General features: G+C 57.6%; 2 protein-coding genes and 1 non-coding gene across 6 annotated transcripts in view; 2 read left to right on the top strand and 1 right to left on the bottom strand.

The window, feature by feature from the left end:
- Positions 1-69: 69 nt before the first annotated feature.
- LOC135278071 (zinc finger protein 707-like) lies at positions 70-22,039 on the bottom strand. 3 transcript variants are annotated; one of them, XM_064384689.1, is made up of 7 exons: positions 21,855-22,039; positions 19,163-19,294; positions 16,060-16,126; positions 15,285-15,411; positions 14,807-14,920; positions 1,968-2,965; positions 70-207 (listed from the first exon to the last, which is right to left on the bottom strand). In XM_064384689.1, the coding sequence occupies exons 3-6, from the start codon at positions 16,093-16,095 to the stop codon at positions 2,106-2,108; spliced, it is 1,137 nt and encodes a 378-aa protein (XP_064240759.1). In that variant the 5' UTR covers positions 16,096-16,126; positions 19,163-19,294; positions 21,855-22,039; the 3' UTR covers positions 70-207; positions 1,968-2,105. The 3 variants fall into 3 exon arrangements, with proteins under 3 accessions (XP_064240759.1, XP_064240757.1, XP_064240758.1); XM_064384687.1 differs by having other exon boundaries at positions 21,880-22,039; XM_064384688.1 differs by lacking the exon at positions 70-207 and having other exon boundaries at positions 1,867-2,965; positions 21,880-22,039.
- Positions 19,749-19,889, top strand: LOC135278220 (U4 spliceosomal RNA). The gene has a single exon (XR_010345757.1). It is a non-coding gene; the product is annotated as a U4 spliceosomal RNA (small nuclear RNA).
- Positions 22,040-25,150: 3,111 nt separating the features above from the next.
- Positions 25,151-27,006, top strand: part of LOC135278070 (uncharacterized) — a 37,114-nt gene continuing 35,258 nt past the window's right edge. The window contains exon 1 of one of the 2 annotated variants that reach the window (XM_064384686.1): positions 25,151-25,330. In XM_064384686.1, the coding sequence (XP_064240756.1) occupies positions 25,245-25,330 (86 nt within the window). In that variant the 5' untranslated portion in view covers positions 25,151-25,244. The remainder of the gene's footprint in view (positions 25,331-27,006) is intronic. The other variant, XM_064384685.1, reaches the window with a different exon arrangement.

Raw genomic sequence — 27,006 nt, 5'->3', positions numbered from 1 at the left:
GATCATGAGTTTGAGACCAGCCTGGACAACATGGCGAAAACCTGTCTCTACGAAAAATACAAAAATTACCTGGGCACGGTGATGAGCACCTGTAATTCCAGCTACTTAAGGTGCTGAGGCATGAAAACCGCTTGAACCCGGGAGGTGGAGGTTACAGTGAATTCAGACTGTGCCACTGCACTCTAGCCGGGGAGATGCAGTGAGACTCTATGCAAAAAAAAAAAAAAAATGTTTTTGTAGGACATGGTTTTCTATATTGCCCAGGCAGTAATGCACTTTAACTATAAAGACATAGTTAAAAGGATGGAAAAATATATGCTATGCAAACACTAATCATAAGCAAGCTTTAGTAGTTATAATAATATCTGACAAAATAGGTGCCAGGGAGTGGGATATTATCAGAGATAAAGAATAGCTTGTTAGGATAAAAGTCTCATTTATCAAGAAGGTACTACAATTCTAAGAGTGTATGCACCTGACGACAAAGCCTTAAGATATGTAAAGCAAGCCTGACAGAACTGAAAGGAGAAATAAACCCACAACTACAGGTGGAGACTTTAACACTCCTCTGCCAGTACAGATGCAGTGAACCTGAGCAATGTTATCACCCAGGGTGACCATGGCACTCGGAAGATGAGGAACCCACTGATGGTGGACACCTTCTTTGCAAGTGTGTATGAAACATTCACCAAGATAAACCACATTCACAGTACCATAAAACAAAGCTTAACCAATGTAAAATAATTAAAATCTGGGCCAGACGCAGTGGCTCACACCTATAATCCCAGCACTTTGGATGGCTGAAGTGGGCAGATCACAAGGTCAAGAGTCTGAGACCAGCCTGGCCAACATGGTGAAACTCCATCTCTACTAAAAATACAAAAAAATTAGATGGGCGTGGTGGTGCGCGCTTGTAATCCCAGCTGCTTGGGAGGCTGAGTCAGGAGAATCGCTTGAACCTGGGAGGTGGAGGTTGCAGTGAGCTGAGATCACCCAATGCACTCCAGCCCGGCAACAGAGCAAGACTCCGTCTCAAAAAAAAAAAAAAAAAAAAGTGACTTTGCAATTGGTTTGCTCAAAGCAGGGTCACACACAGCGCCCTCGGCCTTTCTGCATGCCTGGCTTCCCACGGGAAGGCCGCCGTCTGCTGGCGTCTCCAGCCAGAACTGACTCAGGGCTTCCTCTCGGCATGTTCCACCTTCTCCTCTTCCCTAGAAACTCGTTTCTGATTCCGACATTACATGTGCATGTGCTGGCTGGATTTCTTAAAGAAAAACAGGCAAAAACCAAAATCCTTCAACAGTTCGGCTAACCTGAAACATAGGGGTGTCCCCGATCCATTCCCATGGGGGTTCACCACTGGCAGATGTTTATTTGTGGCTGGTGAAGCAGACATCTTAAGTTTAAAACAAAGAGGTCACCTCTTCCCCGAAAAATGCCCTGTGGCAAATACGGCCACCGCGCTGCCCTGAGACCCAACTCGATCTGCCAATTCCAGGTGCGTGATCGAGACTCAGTGGTGGGGCTGGGTGGAGGCCACTTCTGCAGCACGGGGGTGGCCTGCCTAACCAGCTGAGCACCGCCACTAATGCTTGAACGAGCCTTCAGTGATGCAAAGGCTCTCGTTTCTATGGCCCAGCCGCAGAGGCTGAGGAGGGGTTTTGCCTCTGTGCAATGCTCACAGCTGCCTCACCTCGCCCAAGACAGAGACAGGAAGTGAAGCCAGACCGGACAGCGAGGATGGGGTGCAGAGGCAGGAAGAAAGGCCCAGCACGCAGCAACCAGGGCGGGCTGGAGTCCCCGAGCCAACAGCTGTGGGCACCGAGCGGGCTGCTCCGCCTCCGAGCCCGGGCCGGGAGTGCGGCTTGCTCCACGGTCGCACACGCTCTCAGCACGTCCCCAGGGTGCCCGGCGCTGAGGCGCAGCCCCCACCATCTCCGGCTTACTCACGGATCCGCTGTTCCCACCTGGCAGTTTTCCAGTAAAACTTCTCGGGGGTGTGTGGAGCTGTGAGGACTGCGAAGGCTTCTTCTCGGGCTGATTGTCCGGCTGAGAGCATCTTCCACGGCAGTTCTCCCTCAGCCCAGCACCGCCTCGGGGGCGCCTCACACTGCCCCGCGCCTGTGAGTCCCCTGATGCCGCGTGAAGAAGCCCAGGTGGCGGAAGCCCTTCCCGCAGTGGTGGCACCGGTAGGCCCTCTTAGTCAGGTGCAGCCTCCGGTGGATGCTGAAGCCCTTGGGCCACCGGAAGGCCCTGCCGCAGTCGCCGCAGGTGTAGGGCTTCTCCCCGCTGTGCACCCTCTGGTGGTGGCCGAGGTTCTCCTTGGTCCGGAAGGCCTTGCCGCAGGCGGCGCAGTAGAAGGGCCGCTCCCCGCTGTGCCCCAGCTGGTGTCGGAGCAGGTTGGACTTCTGATTGAAGGCTTTCCCGCAGTCGCCGCACGGGTAGGACCTGTGCTCCGTGTGCACCCTGCGGTGCTGAGCCAGGCGGTCCTTCAGGCTGAACGCCTGCCCACACGCCTCACAGCAGAACGGCTTCTCGCTCGTGTGGTTCTTCTGGTGACGCTGCAGGTTGGAAGCCCACCGGAAGGTCTGGCCGCACTCGGGGCACCGGAAGGCCTTCGTCCCCGTGTGCACCGTCTGGTGCGCGAGCACCCGGCTGTGGCAGCCGAGCGCCTTCCCACAGGTTCCGCAGATGAACGACAGCTCGACCGCGCCCCGCCTCCGGCGCTCTCCGCGACCCGGCCGCTGCCCACAACACCGCGTGAGAAGCTGGCGCGGGAAAGCCGCGGGCGTGGCGTCTGTCTTTTCCGGAGCAGCTCTGGGAAGCTGCCCGTCATCTGTGTCCAGCATGAAGCTCTTCCTAAAGCTGGTTCCTTCCCTGGCTCTTTCCGGCCGCACGGGGGTTTCCTTGTGAGCCCGACCTGGATGATCCCAGCGTCTCCTGGGGTCTGCAGACTTCCTTGCCCCTATGGAAGCAACAGAGACCCTTACACAGAGCCAGTGGCCCACGGCCAGGCCAGGCAGTGCCCCCGGCACAGCACAGAGGACCCTCCTGCCGTGTGCGTCGATTCCCTTCCATCTGCTCAGCTCACTCTGCATGGCTACGAGTGACCAGGAAAACTCATTCAAAGAAACACAGATGAGCCACACGTATCAACAGCAGACATCAAGGTGAGCTCCGAGACCTCCCCCCAGCCCTGGTGGCAGGCAGACCACTCACTCCTGGCACTGCTGACGTGAGGGGGCACCCACACACGCCTGCCGACCAACAGAAACAACTGGGCCACGAGAATGTCCTTCCACCTTGTCCACTCCGCAGGCGCCGCTTATGAGGCTGGAGGGGCAGCCAGATTGCTGCCTGGAAGACGGGTAGCTCCACGTGATTCTCCACCACTCAGGCTCGGAGTCACAGCTCCCTCCGGCCGGGGCTCCACACGCCCAGGGACCCCACACCTCCCCACTGGGGGCTCTACAAACCCAGAGACCTCACACCACCCCACTGGGAGCTCCACATATCCAGGGACACGACACCTCCCAATTGGGGACTCCACATACCCAGGGACCCCACACCTCCCCACTGGGGGCTCCACACACCCGAGGACCCCACACCTCCCGACTGGGGGCTTCACACGCCCAGGGACCCCACACCTCCCCACTGAGGGCTCGACACACCCAAGGACCCCACACCTCCGCACTGGGGGCTCCACAGACCCAGGGAAACCACAGCTCCCCATTCGGGGTTCCACACGTCCAGGAACTCCACACCTCCCCACTGGGGGGCTCCACACACCCAGGGACTCCAAACCTCGCCACTGGGGACTCCACATACCCAGGGACGTCACACACCCCCACTGAGGGCTCCACATGCCCAGGGATCCCACACCTCCCCACTCGGGGTTCCACACACCCACGGACCCCACACACCCAGTGACCCCACACATCCCCACTGAGGGCTCCACACACCCAGGGACCCCACACCTCCCCACTGGGGGCTTCACACACCCAGGGACCCCCACACACCCAGGGACCTGACACCTCACCACTGAGGACTCCACACGCCCAGGGACGCCACAAGTCCCCATTCGGGGTTCCACACGTACAGGTACCCCACACCTCCCCACTGGGGGCTTCACACACCCAGGGACCCCACACACCCAGGGACCTGACACCTCACCACTGAGGGCTCCACACGCCCCCATTCGGGGTTCCACACGTACAGGTACCCCCACACCTCCGCACTGGGGGCTCCACACGTCCAGAGACCCAACACCTCCCCACTGAGGGCTCCACACGCCCAGAGACCTCAAACTGCCCCACTGGGGGCTCCACACGCGTAGAGACCCCACACCTCACCACAGGGAGCTCCAAACACCCAGGGACCCCACACCTCCCCACTGGGGTGATCCACACACCCAGGGAACCCACACCTCCCCACTGGGGACTCCACACACCCAGGGACCCCACACATCCCCACTGTGGCCTCCACACACCCAGGGAAACCACACCTCCCCACTGGGGGCCCCACGCACCCATGGACCCCAAACCTCCCCATTCGGGGTTCCACAAGTCCAGGAACCCCACACCTCCCCAATGGGGGCTCCACATATCCAGGGACCCAACACCTCCCCACTGGGGTATTCACACGCCCAGAGACACCACACCTCCCGAATGAGGACTCCACACACCGAAAGACCCCACACCTCCCCACTGGGAGCTCCACACACCCAAGGACCCCACACATCCCCACTGGGGACTCCACACACCCAGGGAACCCACACCACCCCACTGGGGGCTCCACACACCCAGGGACCCCACACCTCCCCACTCGGGGTTCCACACATCCAGGGACGGCACACTTCCCCACTGGGGGACTCCACACATCCAGGGACCCCAAACCACCCCACTGGGGGGCTCCACACATCCAGGGATTCCACACCTCCCCACTGGGGACACCATATACCCAAGGACCCCACATCTCCGAACCGGGGACTCCACACACCCAGGGACCCCACACGTCCCGACTGGGGGCTCCACACATCCAGGGACCCCACACCTCACCACTGGGGGGCTCCACACACCCAGGGACCCCACACCTCCCCACCGGGGACTCCACACAACCAGGCACCCCACACCTCCCCATTGGAGGCTCCACACGCCAAGGGACGCCACACCTCCCCACCGAGGGCTCCAAATGCGCAGGGACCCCCACACCTCCCGACTGGGGGCTCCACACACCCAGGGACCCCACACCTCCCTACTTAGGGTTCCACACGTCCAGGAACCCCACACCTCCCCACTGGGGACTCCACACACCCAGGGACCCAACACCTCCCCACTTGAGGCTCCACACGCCCAGGGAACCCACACCTCCCCACTGAGGGCTCCACACACCCAGGGACCCCACACCTCCCCACTGAGGGCTCCACACACCCAGGGACCCCACACCTCCCAACTGAGGGCTCCACACGCCCAGGGACCCCACACCTCCCAACTGAGGGCTCCACACGCCCAGGGACCCCACACCTCCCCAACACCTCCTCACTGGGCGCTCCACATGCCCAGAGACCCCACACCTCCCCATTGGGGACTCCACATGCCCAGAGACCCCACACGTCCCCACTGGGAGCTCCACACATCCAGGGACCCCACATCTCTGCATTGGGGACTCCACAAACCCATGGACCCAGCACCTCCCCACTGGGGGCTCCACACGCCCAGAGACCCCACACCTCCCCACTAGGAGCTCCACACATCCAGGTACCCCACATCTCTGCATTGGGGGACTCCACAAACCCATGGACTCAACACCTTGCCATTGGGGACTCCACACACCGACTGACCCCACACCTCCCGACTGGGAGCTCCACATATCCAGGGACCCCACACCTCCCCACTGAAGGCTCCACACGCCCAGGGACCCCACACCTCCCCACTGGGGGCTCCACACACCCAGAGACCACACACCTCCCCACTGGGGACTCCACATACCCAGGGACCCCACATCTTCCGACTGGGGGCTCCACACACCCAGGGACCCCACATCTCCGCACTGGGGACTCCACACGCCCAGGGACCCCACACCTCCTCATTGGGGTTTCACGCATCCAGGAACCCCACACCTCCCCACTGGGAGGCTCCACACGCCAAGACCCCACACCTCCCCATTGGGGAATCCACACACCTATTGACCCCACACCTCCCCACTGGGAGCTCCACACATACAGGGACCCCACACCTCCCAACTGGGGGGCTCTACACATCCAGGGACCCCACACCTCACCACTGGGGGGCTCCACAAACCCAGGGACCCCACACTTCCCCACCAGGGACTCCATACACCCAGGGACCCCCCACCTCCCTCCTCGGGGTTCCACACATCCAGGGACACCACACCTCCCCACAGGGAGCTCGACACGTCCAGGATCCCCACACCTCCCCACTGGGGACTCCACACACCCAGGGACCCGACACCTCCCCACTGAGGGCTCCACATGCCCAGGGACCCCACACCTCCCCACAGGAGACTCCACATACACAGGGACCCCACACCTCCCCACTGAGGGATCCAAACGCCCAGGGACCCCACACCTCCCCACAGGGGGCTCCACACGTCCAGGACACCCACACCTCCCCACTGGGGACTTGACACACCCAGGGAACCCACACCTCCCCACTGGGGGCTCCACACGCCGATACCCCACACCTCCCCATTGGGAAATCCACACACCTATTGACCCCACACTTCGCCACTGGGAGCTCCACACACCCAGGGACCCCACACCTACCTGCTCGGGGTTCCACACGTACAGGAAACCCCACACCTCCCCACTGGGGACTCCACACACCCAGGGACACGACACCTCCCCACTAGAGGCTCCACATGCCCAGAGACCCCACACCGCCCCACTGAGGGCTCCACACACCCAGAGACCCCACACCTCCCTACTGGGAGCACCACACACCAGGGGACCCAACACCTCGCTACTGGGGGACTCCACACGCCCGGGGACCCCACACCTCCCCAATGGAGGCTCCACACACCCAGGGAACCCACACCTGCCCATGGGGGTTCCACACACCCCCACTGGGGGGCTCCACATACCCAGGGACCCCACACCTCTCCACTGGGGGCTCCAGACGCCCAGGGACCCCACACCTCCCCACTGGAGGCCCCACACGCCCAGGGACCCCACACCTCCCCACTGGGGGCCCCACACACCCAGGGACCCCACACCTCCACACTCGGTTTTCCACATGTCCAGGGAACCCACACCTCCGCACTGGGGACTCCAAATGCCCAGGGACCCCACACCTCCCTACTGGGGCTCCACACACCCAGGGACCCCACATCTCCCCACTCGGGGTTCCACACATCCAGGGACCCCACATCTACCCACTGAGGACTCCACACACCCAGACACCCCAAACCTCCCTACTGGGAGCACCACACACCCAGGGACCCCACACCTCGCTACTGGGGGACTCCACACACCCAGGGACCCCACATCTCCCTAATGGGGGCTCCACACACCCAGGGACCCCACACCTGCCCATGGGGGTTCCACACACCCAGGGACTCCACACACCCCCACTGGGGGGCTCCACACACCCAGGGACCCCACACCTCTCCACTGGGGGCTCCAGACGCCCAGGGACCCCACACCTCCCCACTGGGGCCCCACACGCCCAGGGATCCCACACCTCCACACTCGGGGTTCCACATGTCCAGGGAACCCACACCTCCGCACTGGGGACTCCAAAAGCCCAGGGACCCCCACACCTCCCCACTGGGGCTCCACACACCCAGGGACCCCAAATCTCCCCACCAGGGACTCCACACACCCAGGGACCCCACACCTCCCCACTGGGGGCTCCACACGTCCAGGGACCCAACACCTCCCGACTGGGGGCTCCACACGCCAAGAGACCCCGTACCTCCCCATTGGATTCCACACACCCAGAGACCCTATACCTCCCCACTGGGAGCTCCACACATCCAGGAACTCCACACCTCCCCACTGGGGGGCTCCACACACCCAGGGATCCCACACCTCCCCACTGGGGACACCACATACCCAGGGACCCCACACCTCCCCACTGGGGGCTCCACACGCCCAGGGACCCCACACCTCCCCACTGGGGACTCCACACATCCAGGGACCCTACATCTCACCACTGGGGGGGGCTCCACACAACCAGGGACCCCACACCTCCCCACCGGGCACTCCACACAACCAGGCACCCCACACCTCCCCACTGGAGGCTCCACACACCCAGGGACCCCACACCTCCCCACCGAGGGCTCCAAATGCCCAGGGACCCCACACATCCCCACCGGGGGCTCCACACACCCAGGGACCCCACACCTCCCTACTTAGGGTTCCACACGTCCAGGAACCCCACACCTCCCCACTGGGGACTCCACACACCCAGGGACCCAACACCTCCCCACTGAGGGCTCCACATGCCCAGGGACCCTACACCTCCCCAATGAGGGCTCGACACGCCCAGGGACCTCACACCTACCCACTGGGGCTTCACACACCCAGGGACCCCACACCTGCCAATTCAGGGTTCCACACGTCCAGGAACCCCACACCTCTCCACTGGGGGGCTCCACACGCCCAGGGACCCCACATGTCCCCACCGGGGACTGCACATACCCAGGGACCCCACACCTCCCCACTGAGAGCTCCACACGCCCAGGGACCCCACACCTCCCCACAGGGGACTCCACACGTCCAGAAACCCGACACCTCCCCACTGGGGACTCCACACACCCAGGGACACGACACCTCCACACTGAGGGCTCCACACGCCGAGGAACCCCACACCGCCCCATTCGTGGTTCCACACCTCCAGGGACCCAACACCTCCCGACTGGGGGCTCCACACGCCAAGAGACCCCTTACCTCCCCATTGGGGATTCCACACACCCAGAGACCCTATACCTCCCCACTGGGAGCTCCACACATCCATGGACCCCACACCTCCCCACTGGGCGGCTCCACACACCCAGGGATCCCACACCTCCCCACTGGGGACACCACATACCCAAGGATCCCACATCTCCGAACCGGGGACTCCACACACCCAGGGACCCCACACCTCCCCACTGGAGGCTCCACAAGCCCAGGGACCCCACACCTCCCCAACGAGGGCTCCAAATGCCCAGGGACCCCACACCTCCACACCGGGGGCTCCACACGCCCAGGGACCCAACACCTCCACACCGGGGGCTCCACACGCCCAGGGACCCCACACCTCCCCACTGGAGGCTCCACACGCCCAGGGACCCCACACCTCCCCACTGAGGGCTCCACACACCCAGGGACCCCACACCTCTCCACTGTGGGCTTCACACACCCAGGGACCCCACACCTCCCAATTCAAGGTTCCACACGTCCAGGAACCCCGCACGTCTCCACTGGGGGGCTCCACACGCCCAGGGACCCCACATGTCTCCACCGGGGACTGCATATACCCAGGGACCCCACACCTCCCCACTGAGATCTCCACACGCCCAGGGACCCCACACCTCCCCACAGGGGATTCCACACGTCCAGAAACCCCACACCTCCCGACTGGGAGCTCCACACATCCAGGGACCCCACACCTCCCCACTGAGGGCTCCACACGCCCAGGGACCCCACACCTCCCCACTGGGGGCTCCACACATGCAGAGACCTCACACCTCCCCACTGGGGGCTCCACATACCCAGGGACCCCACACCTCACGACTGGGGACACCACATACTCAGGGACCCCACATCTCCCGACTGGGGGCTCCACACACCCAGGGACCCCACATCTCTGCACTGGGGACTCCACACGCCCAGGGACCCCACACCTCCCCATTGAGGTTTCACACATCCAGGAACCCCACACCTCCCCACTGGGAGGCTCCACACGCCAAGACCCCACACCTCCCCATTGGGGAATCCACACACCTATTGACCCCACACCTCCCCACTGGGAGCTCCACACATATAGGGACCCCACACCTCCCAACTGGGGGGCTCCACACATCCAGGGACCCCACACCTCACCACTGGAGGGCTCCACACACCCAGGGACCCCACACTTCCCCACCAGGGACTCCACACACCCAGGGACCCCCCACCTCCCTCCTCGGGGTTCCACACGTCCAGGGACCCCACACCTCCCCACAGGGGGCTCCACACGTCCAGGATCCCCACACGTCCCCACTGGGGACGCCACAGACCCAGGGACCCCACACCACCCCACTGGGGGCTCCACACAAACAGGGACCCCACACCTCCCCACTCGGGGTTCCACACATCCAGAGACGGCACAGCTCCCCACTGGGGGACTCCACACATCCAGGGACCCCAAACCACCCCACTGGGGGGCTCCACACATCCAGGGACCCCACACCACCCCACTGGGGGGCTCCACACACCCAGGGACCCCACACCTACCCACTGAGGACTCCACACACCCAGGGACCCCACACCTGCCCATGGGGGTTCCACACACCCAGGGACTCCACACACCCCCACTGGGGGGCTCCACACACCCAGGGACCCCACACCTCTCCACTGGGGGCTCCAGACGCCCAGGGACCCCACACCTCCCCACTGGGGCCCCACACGCCCAGGGACCCCACACCTCCACACCGAGGGCTCCAAATGCCCAGGGACCCCACACCTCCCCACCGGGGGCTCCACACACCCAGGGACCCCACACCTCCCTACTTAGGGTTCCACACGTCCAGGAACCCCACACCTCCCCACTGGGGACTCCACACACCCAGGGACCCAACACCTCCCCACTGAGGGCTCCACATGCCCAGGGACCCTACACATCCTCACTGGAGGCTCCACACGCCCAGGGACCCTACACATCCCCACTGGAGGCTCCACACGCCCAAGGACCCCACACCTCCCCACTGAGGGCTCCACACACCCAGGAAGGGACACCACACCTCCTCACTAGGGGCTCCACACACCCAGGGACCCCACACCTCCCCACCGGGGGCTCCACACACCCAGGAACCCCACACCTCCCCACTGGGAGGCTCCACACGCCAAGACCCCACACCTCCCCATTGGGGAATCCACACACCTATTGACCCCACACCTCCCCACTGGGAGCTCCACACATACAGGGACCCCACACCTCCCAACTGGGGCGCTCCACACATCCAGGGACCCCAGACCTCACCACTGGGGGGCTCCACACACCCAGGGACCCCACACTTCCCCACCAGGGACTCCACACACCCAGGGACCCCCCACCTCCCTCCTCGGGGTTCCACACCTCCAGGGACCCCACACCTCCCCACAGGGGGCTCCACACGTCCAGGATCCCCACACCTCCCCACTGGGGACTCCACACACCCAGGGACACAACACCTCCCCAATAGAGGCTCCACCTGCCCAGAGACCCCACACCACCCCACTGAGGGCTCCACACACCCAGAGACCCCACACCTCCCTACTGGGAGCACCACACACCCGGGGACCCCACACCTCGCTACTGGGGGAGTCCACACACCCAGGGACCGCACACCTCCCCAATGGGGGCTCCACACAGCCAGGGACCCCACACCTGCCCATGGGGGTTCCACACACCCAGGGACTCCACACACCCCCACTGGGGGGCTCTACACACCCAGGGACCCCACACCTCTCCACTGGGGGCTCCAGACGCCCAGGGACCCCACACCTCCCCACTGGAGGCCCCGGATGCCCAGGGACCCCACACCTCCCCTCTGGGGGCCCCACACGCCCAGGGACTCCACACCTCCACACTCGGGGTTCCACATGTCCAGGGAACCCACACCTCCGCACTGGGGACTCCAAATGCCCAGGGACCCCACACCTCCCCACTGGGGCTCCACACACCCAGGGACCCCACATCTCCCCACTCGAGGTTCCACACATCCAGGGACCCCACACCTCCCCACTGGGGGCTCCACACGTCCAGGGACCCAACACCTCCCGACTGGGGGCTCCACACGCCAAGAGACCCCTTACCTCCCCATTGGGGATTCCACACACCCAGAGACCCTATACCTCCCCACTGGGAGCTCCACACATCCAGGAACTCCACACCTCCCCACTGGGGGGCTCCACACACCCAGGGATCCCACACCTCCCCACTGGGGACACCACATACCCAAGGACCCCACACCTCCCCACTGGGGGCTCCACACGCCCAGGGACCCCACACCTCCCCACTGGGGACTCCACACATCCAGGGACCCTACATCTCACCACTGGGGGGGCTCCACACAACCAGGGACCCCACACCTCCCCACCGGGCACTCCACACAACCAGGCACCCCACACCTCCCCACTGGAGGCTCCACACACCCAGGGACCCCACACCTCCCCACCGAGGGCTCCAAATGCCCAGGGACCCCACACATCCCCACCGGGGGCTCCACACACCCAGGGACCCCACACCTCCCTACTTAGGGTTCCACACGTCCAGGAACCCCACACCTCCCCACTGGGGACTCCACACACCCAGGGACCCAACACCTCCCCACTGAGGGCTCCATATGCCCAGGGACCCTACACCTCCCCAATGAGGGCTCCACACGCCCAGGGACCTCACACCTACCCACTGGGGGCTTCACACACCCAGGGACCCCACACCTGCCAATTCAGGGTTCCACACGTCCAGGAACCCCACACCTCTCCACTGGGGGGCTCCACACGCCCAGGGACCCCACATGTCCCCACCGGGGACTGCACATACCCAGGGACCCCACACCTCCCCACTGAGAGCTCCACACGCCCAGGGACCCCACCCCTCCCCACTGGGGACTCCAGATACCCAGGGGCCCCACACCTCCCCACTCAGGGCTAAACTCACCCAGAGACCCCACACCTCCCGACTCTGGGTTCCACACACCCAGGGACCCCACACACCCAAGTATCCCACACCTCCCCACTGAGGGCTCTACACGCCACGGGACCCCACACCTCCCCACTGGGGGCTCCACACACCCAGGGACCCCACATCTCCCCACTCGGGGTTCCAGATGTCCAGGAACTCCACACCGCCCCACTGGGGTCTCCACACATCCAGGGACCCAACACCTCCCGACTGGGGCCTCCACACGCCAAGAGACCCCTTACCTCTCCATTGGGTTCTTCACACCCCTAGAGACTCCGTACCTCCCCACTGTGAGCCCCACATATCCAGGGACCCCACACCTCCCCACTGTGAGCTCCACACACCCAGGGACCCCACACCTCCCCACTGGGGACACCACATACCCAAGGACCCCACATCTGCCAACTAGGGGCTCCACAAACCCAGGGACCTCACACCTCCCCATGGGGGACTCCACACACCCAGGGACCCTACACCTCCCTACTGGGGACTCCACACACCCAGGGACCCCACACCTCCCCATTGGGGGACTCCACACACCCAGAGACACCACGCCTCCCACTGGAGGGCTCCACACAACCAGCGACTCCACGCCTCCCCACTGGCGGCTCCACATGCCCAGGGACCGCACACCTCCCCACTGGGGACTCCACACACCGAGGGACCCCACACCTCCCCACTGAGGGCTCCACACGCCCAGGGACCCCACACCTCCCCACTGGGGACTCCACACACCCAGGGACCGCACACATCCCCACTGAGGGCTCCACACGCCCAGGGACCCCACACCTCCCCACTGGGGGCTCCACACGCCCAGGGACCACACACCTCCCCACTGGGGGCTGAACACGCCCAGGGAACCCACACCTCCCCACTTCGGGTTCCACACGCCCAGGGAACCCACACCTCCCTACTGGGGGCTCCACACATCCAGGGAACCAACACCTACCCACTGGGGGCTCCACACGCCCAGGGACCCCACACCACCCCATTGTGGACTCCACACGCCCAGAGACCCCATACCTCCCCACTGACAGCTCCAAACATCCAGGGACCCCACACCTCCCCACTGGGGGATCCACACACCCAGGGACCCCCACACCTCCCCACTCGGGGCTCCACACACCCAGGGACCCCACACCTCCCCACTGGGGGCTCCACACACCCAGGGACCCCACACCTCTCCACTGGGGGCTCCACACACCCAGGGACCCCACACCTCCCCACTGGGGTCTTCACACACCCAGGGACCCCACACCTCCCCACTGGGGGCTCCACACACCCAGGGACCCCACACCTCCCTACTGGGGGCTCCACACACCCAGGGACTACACACCTCCCTACTGGGGGCTCTACACACCCAGGGACCCCACACATCCCCACTGGGGGCTCCACACACCCAGAGACCCCACACCTCCCCGGCCAGGGGTTCCACATGCCCAGGGACCTCCCAGGGTCTCGTATTCACACAGCTGCTCCACCTCCCTCTGAAAATCTAAGTAAAAAGCAAAACCCCTCTCACCACTGCCCCAGTTTTGCAAACTGGAATGTGGAGCAAACTCCTACCCAGGGCCATCCACCTGGATACCCTCACCAGCAGCCAGTGCCAGGCCTGTGACCCCACGTGATCATCACCGGGCAGTCACTCACACCAATGGCCTCCGCAGGACAGCACCTGGGTGGTGAGGTGCAGCCTTCAGGCCCCTCCCGAGCTGCAGCTGTACGTACCCTGTGAACCCTGGCCCCGGCCAGTGTCCACGGGGGCAGGAGCGTGGCGGCCCCTATGTTTCTCCTGTCTAGTTTAGAAAGCAGCTGTGTGTGCCCTCTCCCATGCGAGGGACACACCCTCGGTCACTGCATGGTGCTGAGCACTCCCCCAGGGGATGTGGGCCGCAGAGACGGGACCAGCTGAGCCCAGACAGCCCAGCACTCACCTGGGCGGGGGCCCCTCTGCACTGCCTGCAGCTCAGGTCTGTCCCGGTCTTCAACCCATGGCTCCTCCCACTGTTCCAGGCGGGAGACGAGGTCTGGTCTGGGGCTGCAAAATCCTTCTCAAAGGAGAGAAAAGGTTCCGTTTTACTTGTACTGAGGACAAAGTGAGGGTTGAGGCTCAGAGCAGTTCTGCTGGGAGGCCCTGGAGAAGCCACCCCTAAGCAGAGATGACAGGAAGGGAGGGGCCTGGACACCAAGGCCACAGAAGGCCTGGCAAGGTCTGAGGAAGGAAGATGAGGCTGCCTCCAGGGTGAGTGGGCCCTCTGTCCACACAGCCAAGAACTTGCAGCTCCTGAGCCCCCTCGGCTGGAAGGCCGCACTATCATCCCAGACCACCCAGGCCCAGAGGCAGCAGCAGAACTCACCCAGCACTCACCCAGCGCTCACCCAGCGCCCACCCAGCGCCCACCCCGTGCCCACCCAGCGCGGCCACGTTGCTGAAGTTGTCCAACATCACATCCCGGTAGAGGGCCCTCTGGCTGGGTTCCAGACACTCCCACTCCTCCCATGAGAAGTAGATGGCCACGTCCTGGAAGGTCACTTGCTCCTGCAACACACACAGCTCCTGAACTGGCCTTTCCCAAGAAAAAGAGGGCTCAGCCCATGGGTCTGGGCGGGAAAGGGGAATGGGGGTGGCCTTGATGTGAAGAGATTGTGTCCCCTAAATCCATGCACTGAAGCCTGGAGACCCGAGTGGCTGTGTCTGGGGCTGGGCCTCTGTGTAAGAGATTAAGGTTAAGTGAGGTCAGAAGCTGGGACCCTGACCCACAGGTCTGCTCCTCATAGGAGGCTCCAGAGAGCTCCGGCTCCATCCCTGCTGTGAACACAGCATAACAGCGGTTGTCTGCAAGCTGGTCACTGGCCCCTGCCAGAACCGCATCTGCAGCACGCTGAGCTTGGACATCAGCCTGCAGAACAGACGACACGCACGTGTGTAAACCGCCCACCGTGTGGTATTTTGTTAGGGCCGCTCTGGTGGACTAAGAGCACCTGAGAGAACCTGGTTCATTTTCCTTTAACAGCCACTGGCTCTCCTCAGGTCAATAATGAATCCGATTTTCTTTTCTCTTCCCCCGCCCCTTAAGAGAGAAGCCAAAAAGGGGGACACGGGCCACAGACCCTCCCCACGTGTGCTGGTGCCTCAGGCGGCCGGCAGGGCAGAGGGGAGGCTGCGCTCAGCAGCGGCAGGGCTCACCTGGGCCACATCCACGGGAACAGCGAGGCCGCCCATCTGCGGAAGCACAGCACCGAGGAGGGCAGATCTGAGGAGACAAGAAACGTGAGTGGGTGCAGCGGCCTGGGAATGCCCACCCCGCCTGACCCCAGGACTCCCACCCAGCAAATCAGGAAGAATTCAGGAAAAATCAGTGATGCATACGTAGGGTCTGCTCTGTAACTACCGACAGCCACCAGGTGTGGGGAAACTCCGGGGTGGTGAGGGGCCAGCCTGTCTTTAGGTTAAGAGACAGCCGGCCACCTCCCACACACAAGAACTCTGAAATACCAGAGCAAGCCAAGCCTGTCATCAGAGGAGGACGGAGGCCAGCCACTGCTGGCAGAAAGCTTAGCTGCAAACACGTGACCGGAGAATCTAACCCCAACCGAGGCAGCTGGGGCTCCTCCTCAGGAGACAAGCAGGGCAGCCCATTCCCATTCCAGCAGCGCTGTGCATGGAAGATGTTCTCAGGCACGCGACGAGGAGGCCACCTCGCAGCCTTCCCCCACTGAAAACCTGGTGCAGCCCCGAGAAATCCCATTAATCTTCACTGAGTCTCCAGATCCAGCCACGAGCTCCCTAAACCTTACAGCCCAGGCCCATGGAGAACCCCACTGCTCTCCTGCCGCGGTGGGTCCTGACTCCTTCCTGAGTGAAGCTCAGAGCCCCAAGATGCAGAAGAGACCAGCCCCACAGCACCCCTGAGGAGACACAGAAGCAGCTGGAGGAAGATGGCCCATGCCTGGTCACCCTGTCAGAGGGAGGAGGGGAGATGTCATTTTGGCCCCTACAGATGGAAGAATCATAAAGGGCCATCAGGAGCAAAGTATGCAAACAGCAACTGAGATGAAATGGACCAATGGGATGGAAAACACAATATTAGGAAACTGACAAAAGAAAGGGGAAGCCACATGGCCTTCCATCTGTTGAGGCAACTGAAAATGTAACTTGAACCATTCCCACAAGGAAAATACCACACCCAGCGGGATTCCCTGGTAAACTCCACCAGAGCCGACGGAAGCACAGTACTGATCTTAGAAGCTATTTGCAGTGAACAGAGGAAGAGCAGACACCATGCAGTCTGTCTGAATGAGGCCAGCAAAACCAAAACCAAAACCTGATAGAGATATCACACGGGGCCGGGCAGCGTGGCTCACGCCTGTAATCCCACACAGCCTGATAGAGATATTACAAGGGGCCGGGCAGCGTGGCTCACGCCTGTAATCCTACACAGCCTGATAAAGATATCACAAGGGGCCGGCAGCGTGGCTCACGCCTGTAATCCCACACAGCCTGATAGAGATATTACAAGGGGCCGGGCAGCGTGGCTCACGCCTGTAATCCCACACAGCCTGATAAAGATATCACAAGGGGCCGGGCAGCGTGGCTCACGCCTGTAATCCCACACAGCCTGATAGAGATATCACAAGGGGCCGGGCAGCGTGGCTCACGCCTGTAATCCCACACAGCCTGACAGAGATATCACAAGGGGCCGGGCAGCGTGGCTCATGCCTGTAATCCCACACAGCCTGATAGAGATATCACAAGGGGCCGGGCAGCGTGGCTCACGCCTGTAATCCCACACAGCCTGACAGAGATATTACAAGGGGCCTGGCAGCGTGGCTCACACCTGTAATCCCACACAGCCTGACAGAGATATTACAAGGGGCCGGGCAGCGTGGCTCACGCCTGTAATCCCACACTCTGGCAGGGTGGGGCAGGAGGATTGGTTGAGCCCAGGAGTTGCCCAGCCGGGGCAACATGGTGAAACCCTGTCTCTACAAAAAACACAATAATTAGCAAGGCATGGTGGTGCACATATGTAGTGCAGCTACTCAGGAGGCTGAGGTGGGGAAATTGCTTGAATTCGGGAGGTGGAGACTGCAGTGAGCCGAGATCATGCCACTGCACTCCAGTCTGGGTGTCAGAGTGCAACCCAGCCTCCCGGAGTGTGGGATTACAGGCGTGAGCCACGCTGCCTGGCCCCTTGTAATATCTCTGTCAGGTTTTGGTTTTGGTTTTGGTTTTGCTGGCCTCATTCAGACAGACTGGATAGTGTCTGCTCTTCCTCTGTTCACTGTAAACAGCTTCTAAGATCTCAAAAAAAAAAAAAGATAATTACAAGAAAATTATCTACCTCTCTCGTAAACACAAATTCTTTAAAAAAAATTAGGAAGTCATATCTAGCAGTTTATAGAAAGAATTCTCTGTCATGACCAAGCGACGTGGACCCAAAGAGTGCACAGCTGGTTTGATCCCCATTAGCTGCAGCTGGTGCCGAGGAGGCTCCTCCACCACCTGCGCTCAGCACTGGGTTGGGGGGGCTTGGTCGCACTCACCCCACCCCCTCGGCCCTCCCACCTCCAGCACGGCAGGTTCTCTCTCCTTCTGACACTCACGCATAGTTACATTAACTGCAACGTGTTTTCACGAATATGCTTTTCAACTGGAGATTTTTTTTCACCCTTTCAAGAGCACAGCATCAACTGTGGTCACAGTGACTTCCCCAGCATTTGCTGACATTTGAAAATGACATAATTATAACCACAGTAACAGAATAAAAGAGAAAACCATAGAATACCTATCATCTCAATAGATGCAGAAAAGGCATTTGCTAAAATTCAACACCTAATCCCAACAAAAACTCTCAGCAAACAAGGACAGAAGAGAACTCCCTCAACCTGGCAAACCTGCAGCCAGCAGCCTGCTCCACGGGCTGGCCGACACGGAACCCTCCCCTCCCTCAGCCTGGCAAACCTGCAGCCAGCAGCCTGCTCCACGGGCTGGCCGACACTGAACCCTCCCCTCTGAGACCAGGGCCACACAGGGTGTCTGCCTACAGCTTCTCGTTAACATCTTATTGGAGGCCTGAGCCACCACAAGGGGGTAGAAAAAAATACATAAAGCCGTAAGATCAGAAAGGAAGGTCAGGCGTGGTGGCAGGCACCTGTAATCCCAGCACCTGGGGAGGCTGAGGCAGGTGGATCACCTGAGGTCAGGAGTTCAAGACCTGCCTGGCCAACATGGCAAAACCCTGTCTCTCCTAAAAATACAAAAATTAGCCAGGCGTGCTGGCAGGCACCTGTAATCCCAGCTACTTGGGAGGCTGAGGCAGGAGAATCGCTTGAACTCAGGAGGCAGAGGTTGCCGTGAGCAGAGGTTGCAGCAAGCCAGGATTCCACTACTGTACTCCAGCCTGGGCAACAGACACCGTCTGAAAAAAAGAAAAAAAAAAGAGAAAAGAAAAGGCTTATAGAAGAAAAAAAAAATCAGTCATTATCTTCATAACACTGGGGTAGGCAAAGATTTCTTTCATAGACCCCCAAAAGCACTTAAAAAAATTACAAATCGGATTTATCAGAATTAAAAATTTTTGCTTATCAAAGCAGTTAAGGAAAAAAAAGGAGACTGGGTGCGGTGGCTCTCGCCTGTAATCCCAGCACTTTGGGAGGCGAAGGCAGGAGGACTGCTTAAGGCCAGGAGTTTGAGACCAGCCTCAGCAACACAGGGAGACCTCTGTCTCTATCTTTTTATTTAAAAAAATTTTCTTAAAAAGAAACACAAAGGCAAGCCACAGACTAAGAAGAAATATTCCCAATACATGTATCTGACAAAGGACTTGTACCTAGAATTGTAACTCCTACAAATCAATAAAAATAAATAAAACTAGCTTTGCGTAGTGGCAGTATCGTAGCCAATGAGGTTTATCCGAGGCGCAATTATTGCTAATTGAAAACTTTTCCCAATACCCCGCCATGGCGACTTGAAATATAGTCGGCATTGGCAAATTTTGGCAGTCTCTACGGAGACTGAATCATAAAAAAAATAAAATAAAAAAAAAACTTAAACTGGGCAAAATATTAGAACAGACACTTCAAAGTTATACAGTGGTCTACAAACACATGAAAACGCACACTGCGCACGTGGGTCATGGGTGGCGTTTTCGAATCAAACTCTGACTTCCTTGATAAAAATAACAGCTCCCGGCTGGGCGCGGTGGCTCACGCCTGTAATCCCAGCACTTTGGGAGGCTGAGGTGGGCAGATCACAAGGTCAAGAGATTGAGACCATCCTGGCCAACATAGTGAAACCCTGTCGCTACTAAAAATACAAAAATTAGCCAGACATGGTGGTGTGTGCCTGTAGTCCCAGCTACCCAGGAGGGTGAGGCAGGAAAATCACTTGAACCTGGGAGGTGGAGGGTGCAGTGAGCCAAGATCACACCATTGCACTCCAGCCTGTGTGACAGAGCAAGACTGTCTCAGAAAACAAAAACAGGTCAGGCGTGGGGGCTCATGCCTGTAATCCTAGCACGTTGGGAGGCTGAGGCGGGTGGATCACAAGGTCAAAAGATCGAAACCATCCTGGTCAACATGGTGAAACCCCGTCTCTACTACAAAATACAAAAATTAGCTGGGCGTGGTGGCGTGTGCCTGTAATCCCAGTTACTCAGGAGGCTGAGGCAGAAGAATTGCTTGAACCGGGAAGGCGGAGGTTGCAGTGAGCCGAGATCGTGCCACTGCACTCCAGCCAGGCACCCTGGTGACAGAGCGAGAATCTGTCTCAAAACAAACAAAAAACCCCAGCTCCCCTCAGCTGAAAGCTGTGTTTGCACCACAACCTGGGCTGGGCTTTGCAGCCTGGAAAGCCGAGTAAGGGAAGAGAACCATGAGATAGGTCAGGAAAGGGGCTGAGGCCAGACGAAACCTGAGCCATGGTTTCACATGTAACGCAAAAGAAGTTTTATACAACACAAGTTTAATAGAGAACAGAAGGATATTGTCATAAGCTACTTTTTTATCCCCCTGGACAAATTAACACAGGATTTCTTTTTTTTCTCTGAGACAGCATCTTGCTCTGTCACCCAGGTTGGAGTGCAGCAGTGCAATCACAGCTCACTGCAACCTCCACCTCCTGGGCTCAAGTGATCCTCCCATCTCAGTCTCCCTAGTAGCTGGGACCAAAGGTGCATGCACCACCATGCCCTGCAATTGTTTAAATTTTTTGCAGAGACAGGGTCTCACTATGTTGCCCAGACTGATCTCGAACTCCTGGCCTCAACGGATCCTCTGGCCTCAGCCTCCCAAAGTGCTGGGGTTACAGGTGTCAGCCACAGCACCCGGGCTAAGCTACATTTTTTTTTTTTTTAATGAGATGGAGTCTCGCTCTGTAGCCCAGCTGGAGAGCAGTGGCCTCATCTCTGCTCCTTGCAACCTCTGCTTCCGGGGTTCAAATGATTCTCTTGCCTCAGCCTCCTGAGTAGCTGGGATTTCAGGCACGTGCCACCATGCCAGGCTAATTTTTGTATTTTTAGTAAGGACAGGATTCCACCATGTTGGCCAAGCTGCTCTCGAACTCCAAGCAGGTGGATCCTCAAGTGATCCACCTGCCTCGGCCTCCCAAAGTGCTAGGATTACAGGCGGGAGCCACCGCGCCCGGCCAGCTACGTTTTTAAAAAGAGCCTCTGTGATGAACAAATGAGAAAGCAGCAAAACAGGATGGGGGTGGGGAGAAGACAGAGAGGCGTCCAGGTGAGAGAGGAAAGCGGCCAGGATCGGGACTTGGAGGACGGGAACGGCGAGGAGGCAAACGGTTCAGTTATGGAGCCAACGCACCAGTGACCGAATGCGTGGGGCCGGGCAGGAAGGAGGAGGAAGTGAACCTCGGGTTTCCGCCTCCTCCCCTTCGCGGGGGAGTGCCTGGGAGCACCCGTGGGTGGGGCGTGGAGGCTGCAGGAGCTCAGCCTGGGGCAGGGCAGCGCTGGCTGTACTGACCTAAGTCTAAGTGCTCGCGACTCACCGGGGCGTGCGGGCTGCAGGCACAGGCGTGGAAGTGTCTGAGGGCAGCGGAGGTCACGCTCGTGGACGGGGTCAGCCGGGGAGTCCAGCTTCCGGAGGATACGCAACCGGGTCCCGAAACACCTGAGTGCAGGCGGCTGAGCCGGGAGACCAGCCGGGGCACCGGCAGCCGCGACGCTGGGGCTCACAGCCCTGGGGCGGCCGCAGAATGAGGTCAGCCAGCGCAAGTTTAAGTCCAGCCTTGTCCAAAGGATGAGACCCTGTATTTTAAGAGAAGAAAAAGTAAGGCCAGGTACAGTATCTCATGCCTATAATCCCAGCATTTTGGGAGGCCAAGTTGAAAGAATTGCTCGACTGTGGGAGTTCAAGACCAGACTGGGCAGTAAAGTGAGACCCATTTCTACCCAAAAAAAAAAAAAAAAAAATCAAGAAATTAACTGGACATGGTAGCACATGCCTGTGGCCTCAGGTCCATGGTAGGCTGAAGCAGGAAGATCACTTGAGCCCAGGAGGTGGAGGCTGCAGTGACCTGTATTTATGCCACTGTACTCCAGCCTGGGCAACAGAGTGAGACCCTGTCTCAAAAACAGATAAAGCGGACAGCAGATGGGTCAGTAAGGTCTGTTATGATTTAAGGGACAAGCCCCCAGAAGAATGGCTACTAGAGTGGGAGGAGGAAAAGCAGAAGAGGATAATAAAAGGAGAAAGAATTCAAGATAGGAGAGGCTGTGGTCACAGTGCTGAGTGCTGCCAAGCGGTGACTTAATTCGTGAACACTCACTGGATGCTGACTCTGTGCTGCTCTTCTAAGTGCTGGGGTAGAGGAGAGGACAGGTGGAACACAGTTCTTGTTTTTATGAGCTTGTGTTCTAGGTGGATTGAACTTAAGTATCTTTTTAGGTAGTATGAAACAGCAGAAAGAGAAAGCAGGATAAAGGGACACAGAGTGATTGGGGGCTATTTGAGGTAGAATGGTAAGAAGAGCCTCTCTAGAGAGCTGACCCCAACTAAATGTATGACGAGAAAGAGTGCTGACATTACAGGAAGCAGGATGACTGCCAAGACAGACAGAAACATGTTTCGTGTGTGTTTGAGGAACAAACAGCAAGGTGACCAGCATGGTCAGAGTTAAGAATGAGGGAAACAGTAGAGATGAGGTACCACGGGCAGTGCCATAGCTCACGGGGCCTTTTGGCTTGCAGGCCATAGGAAGAAGTTAAGGTTTTGCTCCAGTTTGATGGGAAACTCGTGGTAGATCTTAGGCAGGGGAGTGCCACGCTCTAAATGAAGAGGCTATGCCGGCTGCTTTGGGGACAGTAGGCCATAGCTGGGAGGCAGACTGGAGGTAGAGAAGAGCGTTAAGAAATCTCTAGGGTAGTACAGGTGAGCATTGACAGACTGTGGTTCACCATGAAACGAGGCAGACTACCAGTGAAGGTAGACGTAACAGGCATTGCACACGGATTGGAGCAGGGGAAGTGAAATGCAGGTGTTTGGCCCCAGCATCTAGGCAAATGGAAATGTATGAGGAGCTCCAGTTTGTCAGTGTGAAGGCACCAGAAATAAGAGCCTATTGGCAAAACGAACCTTGGGAGAGTCATGTCAGGGCAGGCAGCGTAGGTGAAGGAGAGTTGGAAGATGAACTGGCATGAGGTTATGGTGTTGTGCACACCAGTGAGAGGACATAGTTGGAGAGCAGTGAGGCGTGGAATGGGGACAAAGGAAACACCATTTGGGAGAAGTCTCTGGTAGAGAGGAAGAAAATCTTCAGAAAGAGGTGACTGTGGGAAGAGTATTCTGCAAAAGTGAGATGGGGTCAACTGCGCTGAGGGAAGAGTTGACATCAGTGGGAATAAAGAGTTTTTCTCAAACTCACCTAGAAGGGCTTGTGGCATGGATGAGTGTCAGCAGCTCAGCGGCTCAGCAGGAAAGGGGATGGGAAGTTGAAGCCTTGCCATGTTTCAGTGCTCTCTGAATCCTATGCAGTTGAACCCAGGGAGGGAGATTCATTCTTGAAATACTTGAGAGCGCAGTTTGGGAGAAAGGGAGCAGAATCTTTGAAACATGTCATGTTCAATAGCCATTTGTTTTTGAAAACATACTTGAGTTTGGCAGCTCAGATCTGGCAATGTTTTCCAATTGGATAACCTGCATACAAGAAATAAACTCACCTGTTTTTAAAAAATAAATAAATAAAGTTTCATCCATTTGTTAAGATGTAAAGGGTTCAAGTAGCTCACAGACATACTGTTCCGCAGAGCACCCTCTGAGGTAACAACACCTCACGGCTCACCTTTAATCTTTACTCAGCTGTTCACTTTGCCCAATTCTTTGTGGGACCGATGTTTGATAGATGTAAAGTAATTCATGAAATTGTCTCACAAACTGCTGGGCAGCAGGTTTAGAGGAATCCCAGGGATACTGAGATTGGCAGCTTTTTCCACTTTAAAACCAACAGAATTGTTTAAGTTGCACATGATGTAAGACATAAGAAATTTGTATGAAGTGATCATGAAGATGTGAAAAATAGGGGAAATATTTCACTATATTTAATAAAAGGAGAAAGAATTCAAGATAGTAAATTATGTATTTACTGTCCTATTATTTTCTGGTAGTGATGTATTATTCACTATAATACATCACTACCAGAAAATAATAGTACAGTAAATACAGAAAATTGTTTCTTATCAAGTGAGCAATTGCATATGTGGAAAGTTTTACAACCCCACAGACTTGCGTCCGCCATGCTGCTCTGCACAGCAGCCACTGGGAGGCTCTCTTGACCAGCAGTTTTTCAAGCTAGTGCCCCAGAAGGGTGAGTTTTTGTGATAAGGAGGTTAATATTTGCTATCACATAGGTTTTACATATTCAAGTTTGACATACTTGTAAAATTCCCATCTGCCTACTAGCTAGATGTGAGATATTCTATGTGATAGGCACTTGAGGATATATTGAACAACTTTAATCCACACTGAGCATGTGTGTGTGTGCTCTCTCTTATGAGTGTGAAGGTGACGACACTGCCTCTTTCTATGATGCCCTTGGCTGAGACGTACAGTCATTCTTGTGACCAAAATTGGGCTGTAAATTTCTCTGGGCAGAGTAAGTAGCAGAAGTATCTGACCTATGATTGTGATATGGCCACTTGCCTGGCCTGATCAAGTCTCTGTAGAACGTAAGAATAAAAGGCACTTACTTTCTGGTCAAGACCACAAGGAATCTGTCATTCATAAGAGTTCTTATCACAGCACTTAAACGGAGCTAAGTCAAAGGCCAGTGTTTGCTATGTTTTGCAGATTTACGTAGAGAGACTCGTGAGTTACGTTTGTATCGACATTTGTCCAACCAACTGGAGGAGGATTGTCATGGGAGCCGTTCTTATTGCCGCCAAGGCTTGGAATGATGAAGCTGTGTGGAATGAGAACTTTGACAGTGTTGCAGTTGAAGAAATGTGAGTTTGTATGGTTTTTGTGAACTTTCTTTCCTTTCTTTCTTTCTTTCTTTTTTTTTTTTTTTTAAGATGGAGTTTCATTCTTGTTGTCCAGGCTGTGGTGCAATGGCATGATCTCGGCTTGCTGCAACCTCCGCCTCCCAGATTCAAGCGGTTCAACCTCCCGAGTAGCTGGGATTACAGGCATCCACCACCACATCCAGCTAATTTTTTGTATTTCTAGTAGAGACGGGGTCTCACCATGTTGGCCATGCTGGTCTCAAACTCCTGGCCTCAGGTGATCCACCTGCCTTGCTTGGCCTCCCAAAGTGCTGGGATTACAGGCATGAGCAACTATGCCCAGCTGTCTTTGTGAACTTTCTAATCATTTCTCAAGACTTTTTGGTCCCGTAAACTTAACACTTTAAGAACTATTTTTAAAGTTTACATTGTACTGATAATGGAAATGGGCATAAACATCACATTTTAGAACAACTGTTCATATTTTCATTGCTCATTGGTAGGTCTTGGTAAATTGTTATTGTAATAATCTGCTCATAAATTGAAAAATATTTTTCTGTGGATATTTTTGGCAAACATTTTACCAGTGTACTACCAGAAAATAATAGTACAGTAAATATCCTTATGGCTTTTTACAAGCTGTCTGCAAGTTCCAGTCTCTCTGTAAGGAGCACATGTCTGGCCTTTGAAATCATTGTTTGGCCATTGACAGGTCTGGGGCCTGTGGACCGGGGAAAATGTGTAGCTTCACCCTGAGTCATACATTGTGTACTTGCTTTTGCTGGTGTTCTCCCTGCTTTTATCCGAAGATCTGTTTTATAGAAACCTTGAGATACAGAATAGCCACAGATCCCTGTGCCCCGTCCCCTCCCTCTTCAGAGTGTCGCATCATTGGGCTGATGAGTTAGAAGTTCCAGTGTTCCCCTCAGGCAGTCTGAGAAACATTGCTGGAGCATCACCCAATGCTCGCCACACTCAGGAGGTTCCCAGGGCACTCGTGTAACCACAGCAGCATTTGCGGGGGTGGGGGGGGCAAGTTATCCATGAGAGTGCAAGAAATCTTGCTGAGTCATGGGGTTGGCACCAACATGACACTGAAAGAAGAGCTTCATGGGTCTTTCTTCCACTCTGGCCTCCTGAGTGCTGTAAAGGGAAGGGCCTTGGAGCTAGTTGGCAGGGTGAGCCAGGGAGGCATTTCCAGCAGAGGCTCTCACAGTGTCCACTAGACAGAGAGAATGGCTTTGTGGGTGACACTTAGAAAAATCTGAAAAAAACACCTCTTGATGACATTCAGCAGCATATGAAGATCAAGATTATGACAGGCACCGGCAAGAGGTTTTGGCTTTTTGGTTTTCTTTTTTTTCACATTTGCCTATTACTCCAGATAAGACTGTCATTCAGAATGTATGCAGTCACAGAGGTGGAGCCTGATGGCTGAATAGAAATCTGTGCCAATTGTGCTCCCCATAGGAATAACAAATTTAGCAACTGTCTAAATAAAAAAGCACCTTCATAAGAACTAAAAATCAGGTAAGTGATCGTAGTACTTGGGTTTAACTTCATATCACTGAAAGAGGCACTGAACAGTGTAGAAAAGACAGTCTTGTATTGCCGATGCCACCCTGTGAACCTGTGGCAAGGAGAGAGGCTACATGCTTGGGGCAGGGAGAGCACAG

The sequence above is a fragment of the Aotus nancymaae genome, unplaced genomic scaffold (genome assembly GCF_030222135.1).
Source record: "Aotus nancymaae isolate 86718 unplaced genomic scaffold, 86718_ANA_hifiasm-v0.15.2.pri h1tg000036l, whole genome shotgun sequence".
NCBI lineage: Eukaryota > Metazoa > Chordata > Mammalia > Primates > Aotidae > Aotus > Aotus nancymaae.
This window is presented reverse-complemented; position numbering and strand designations above follow the sequence as displayed.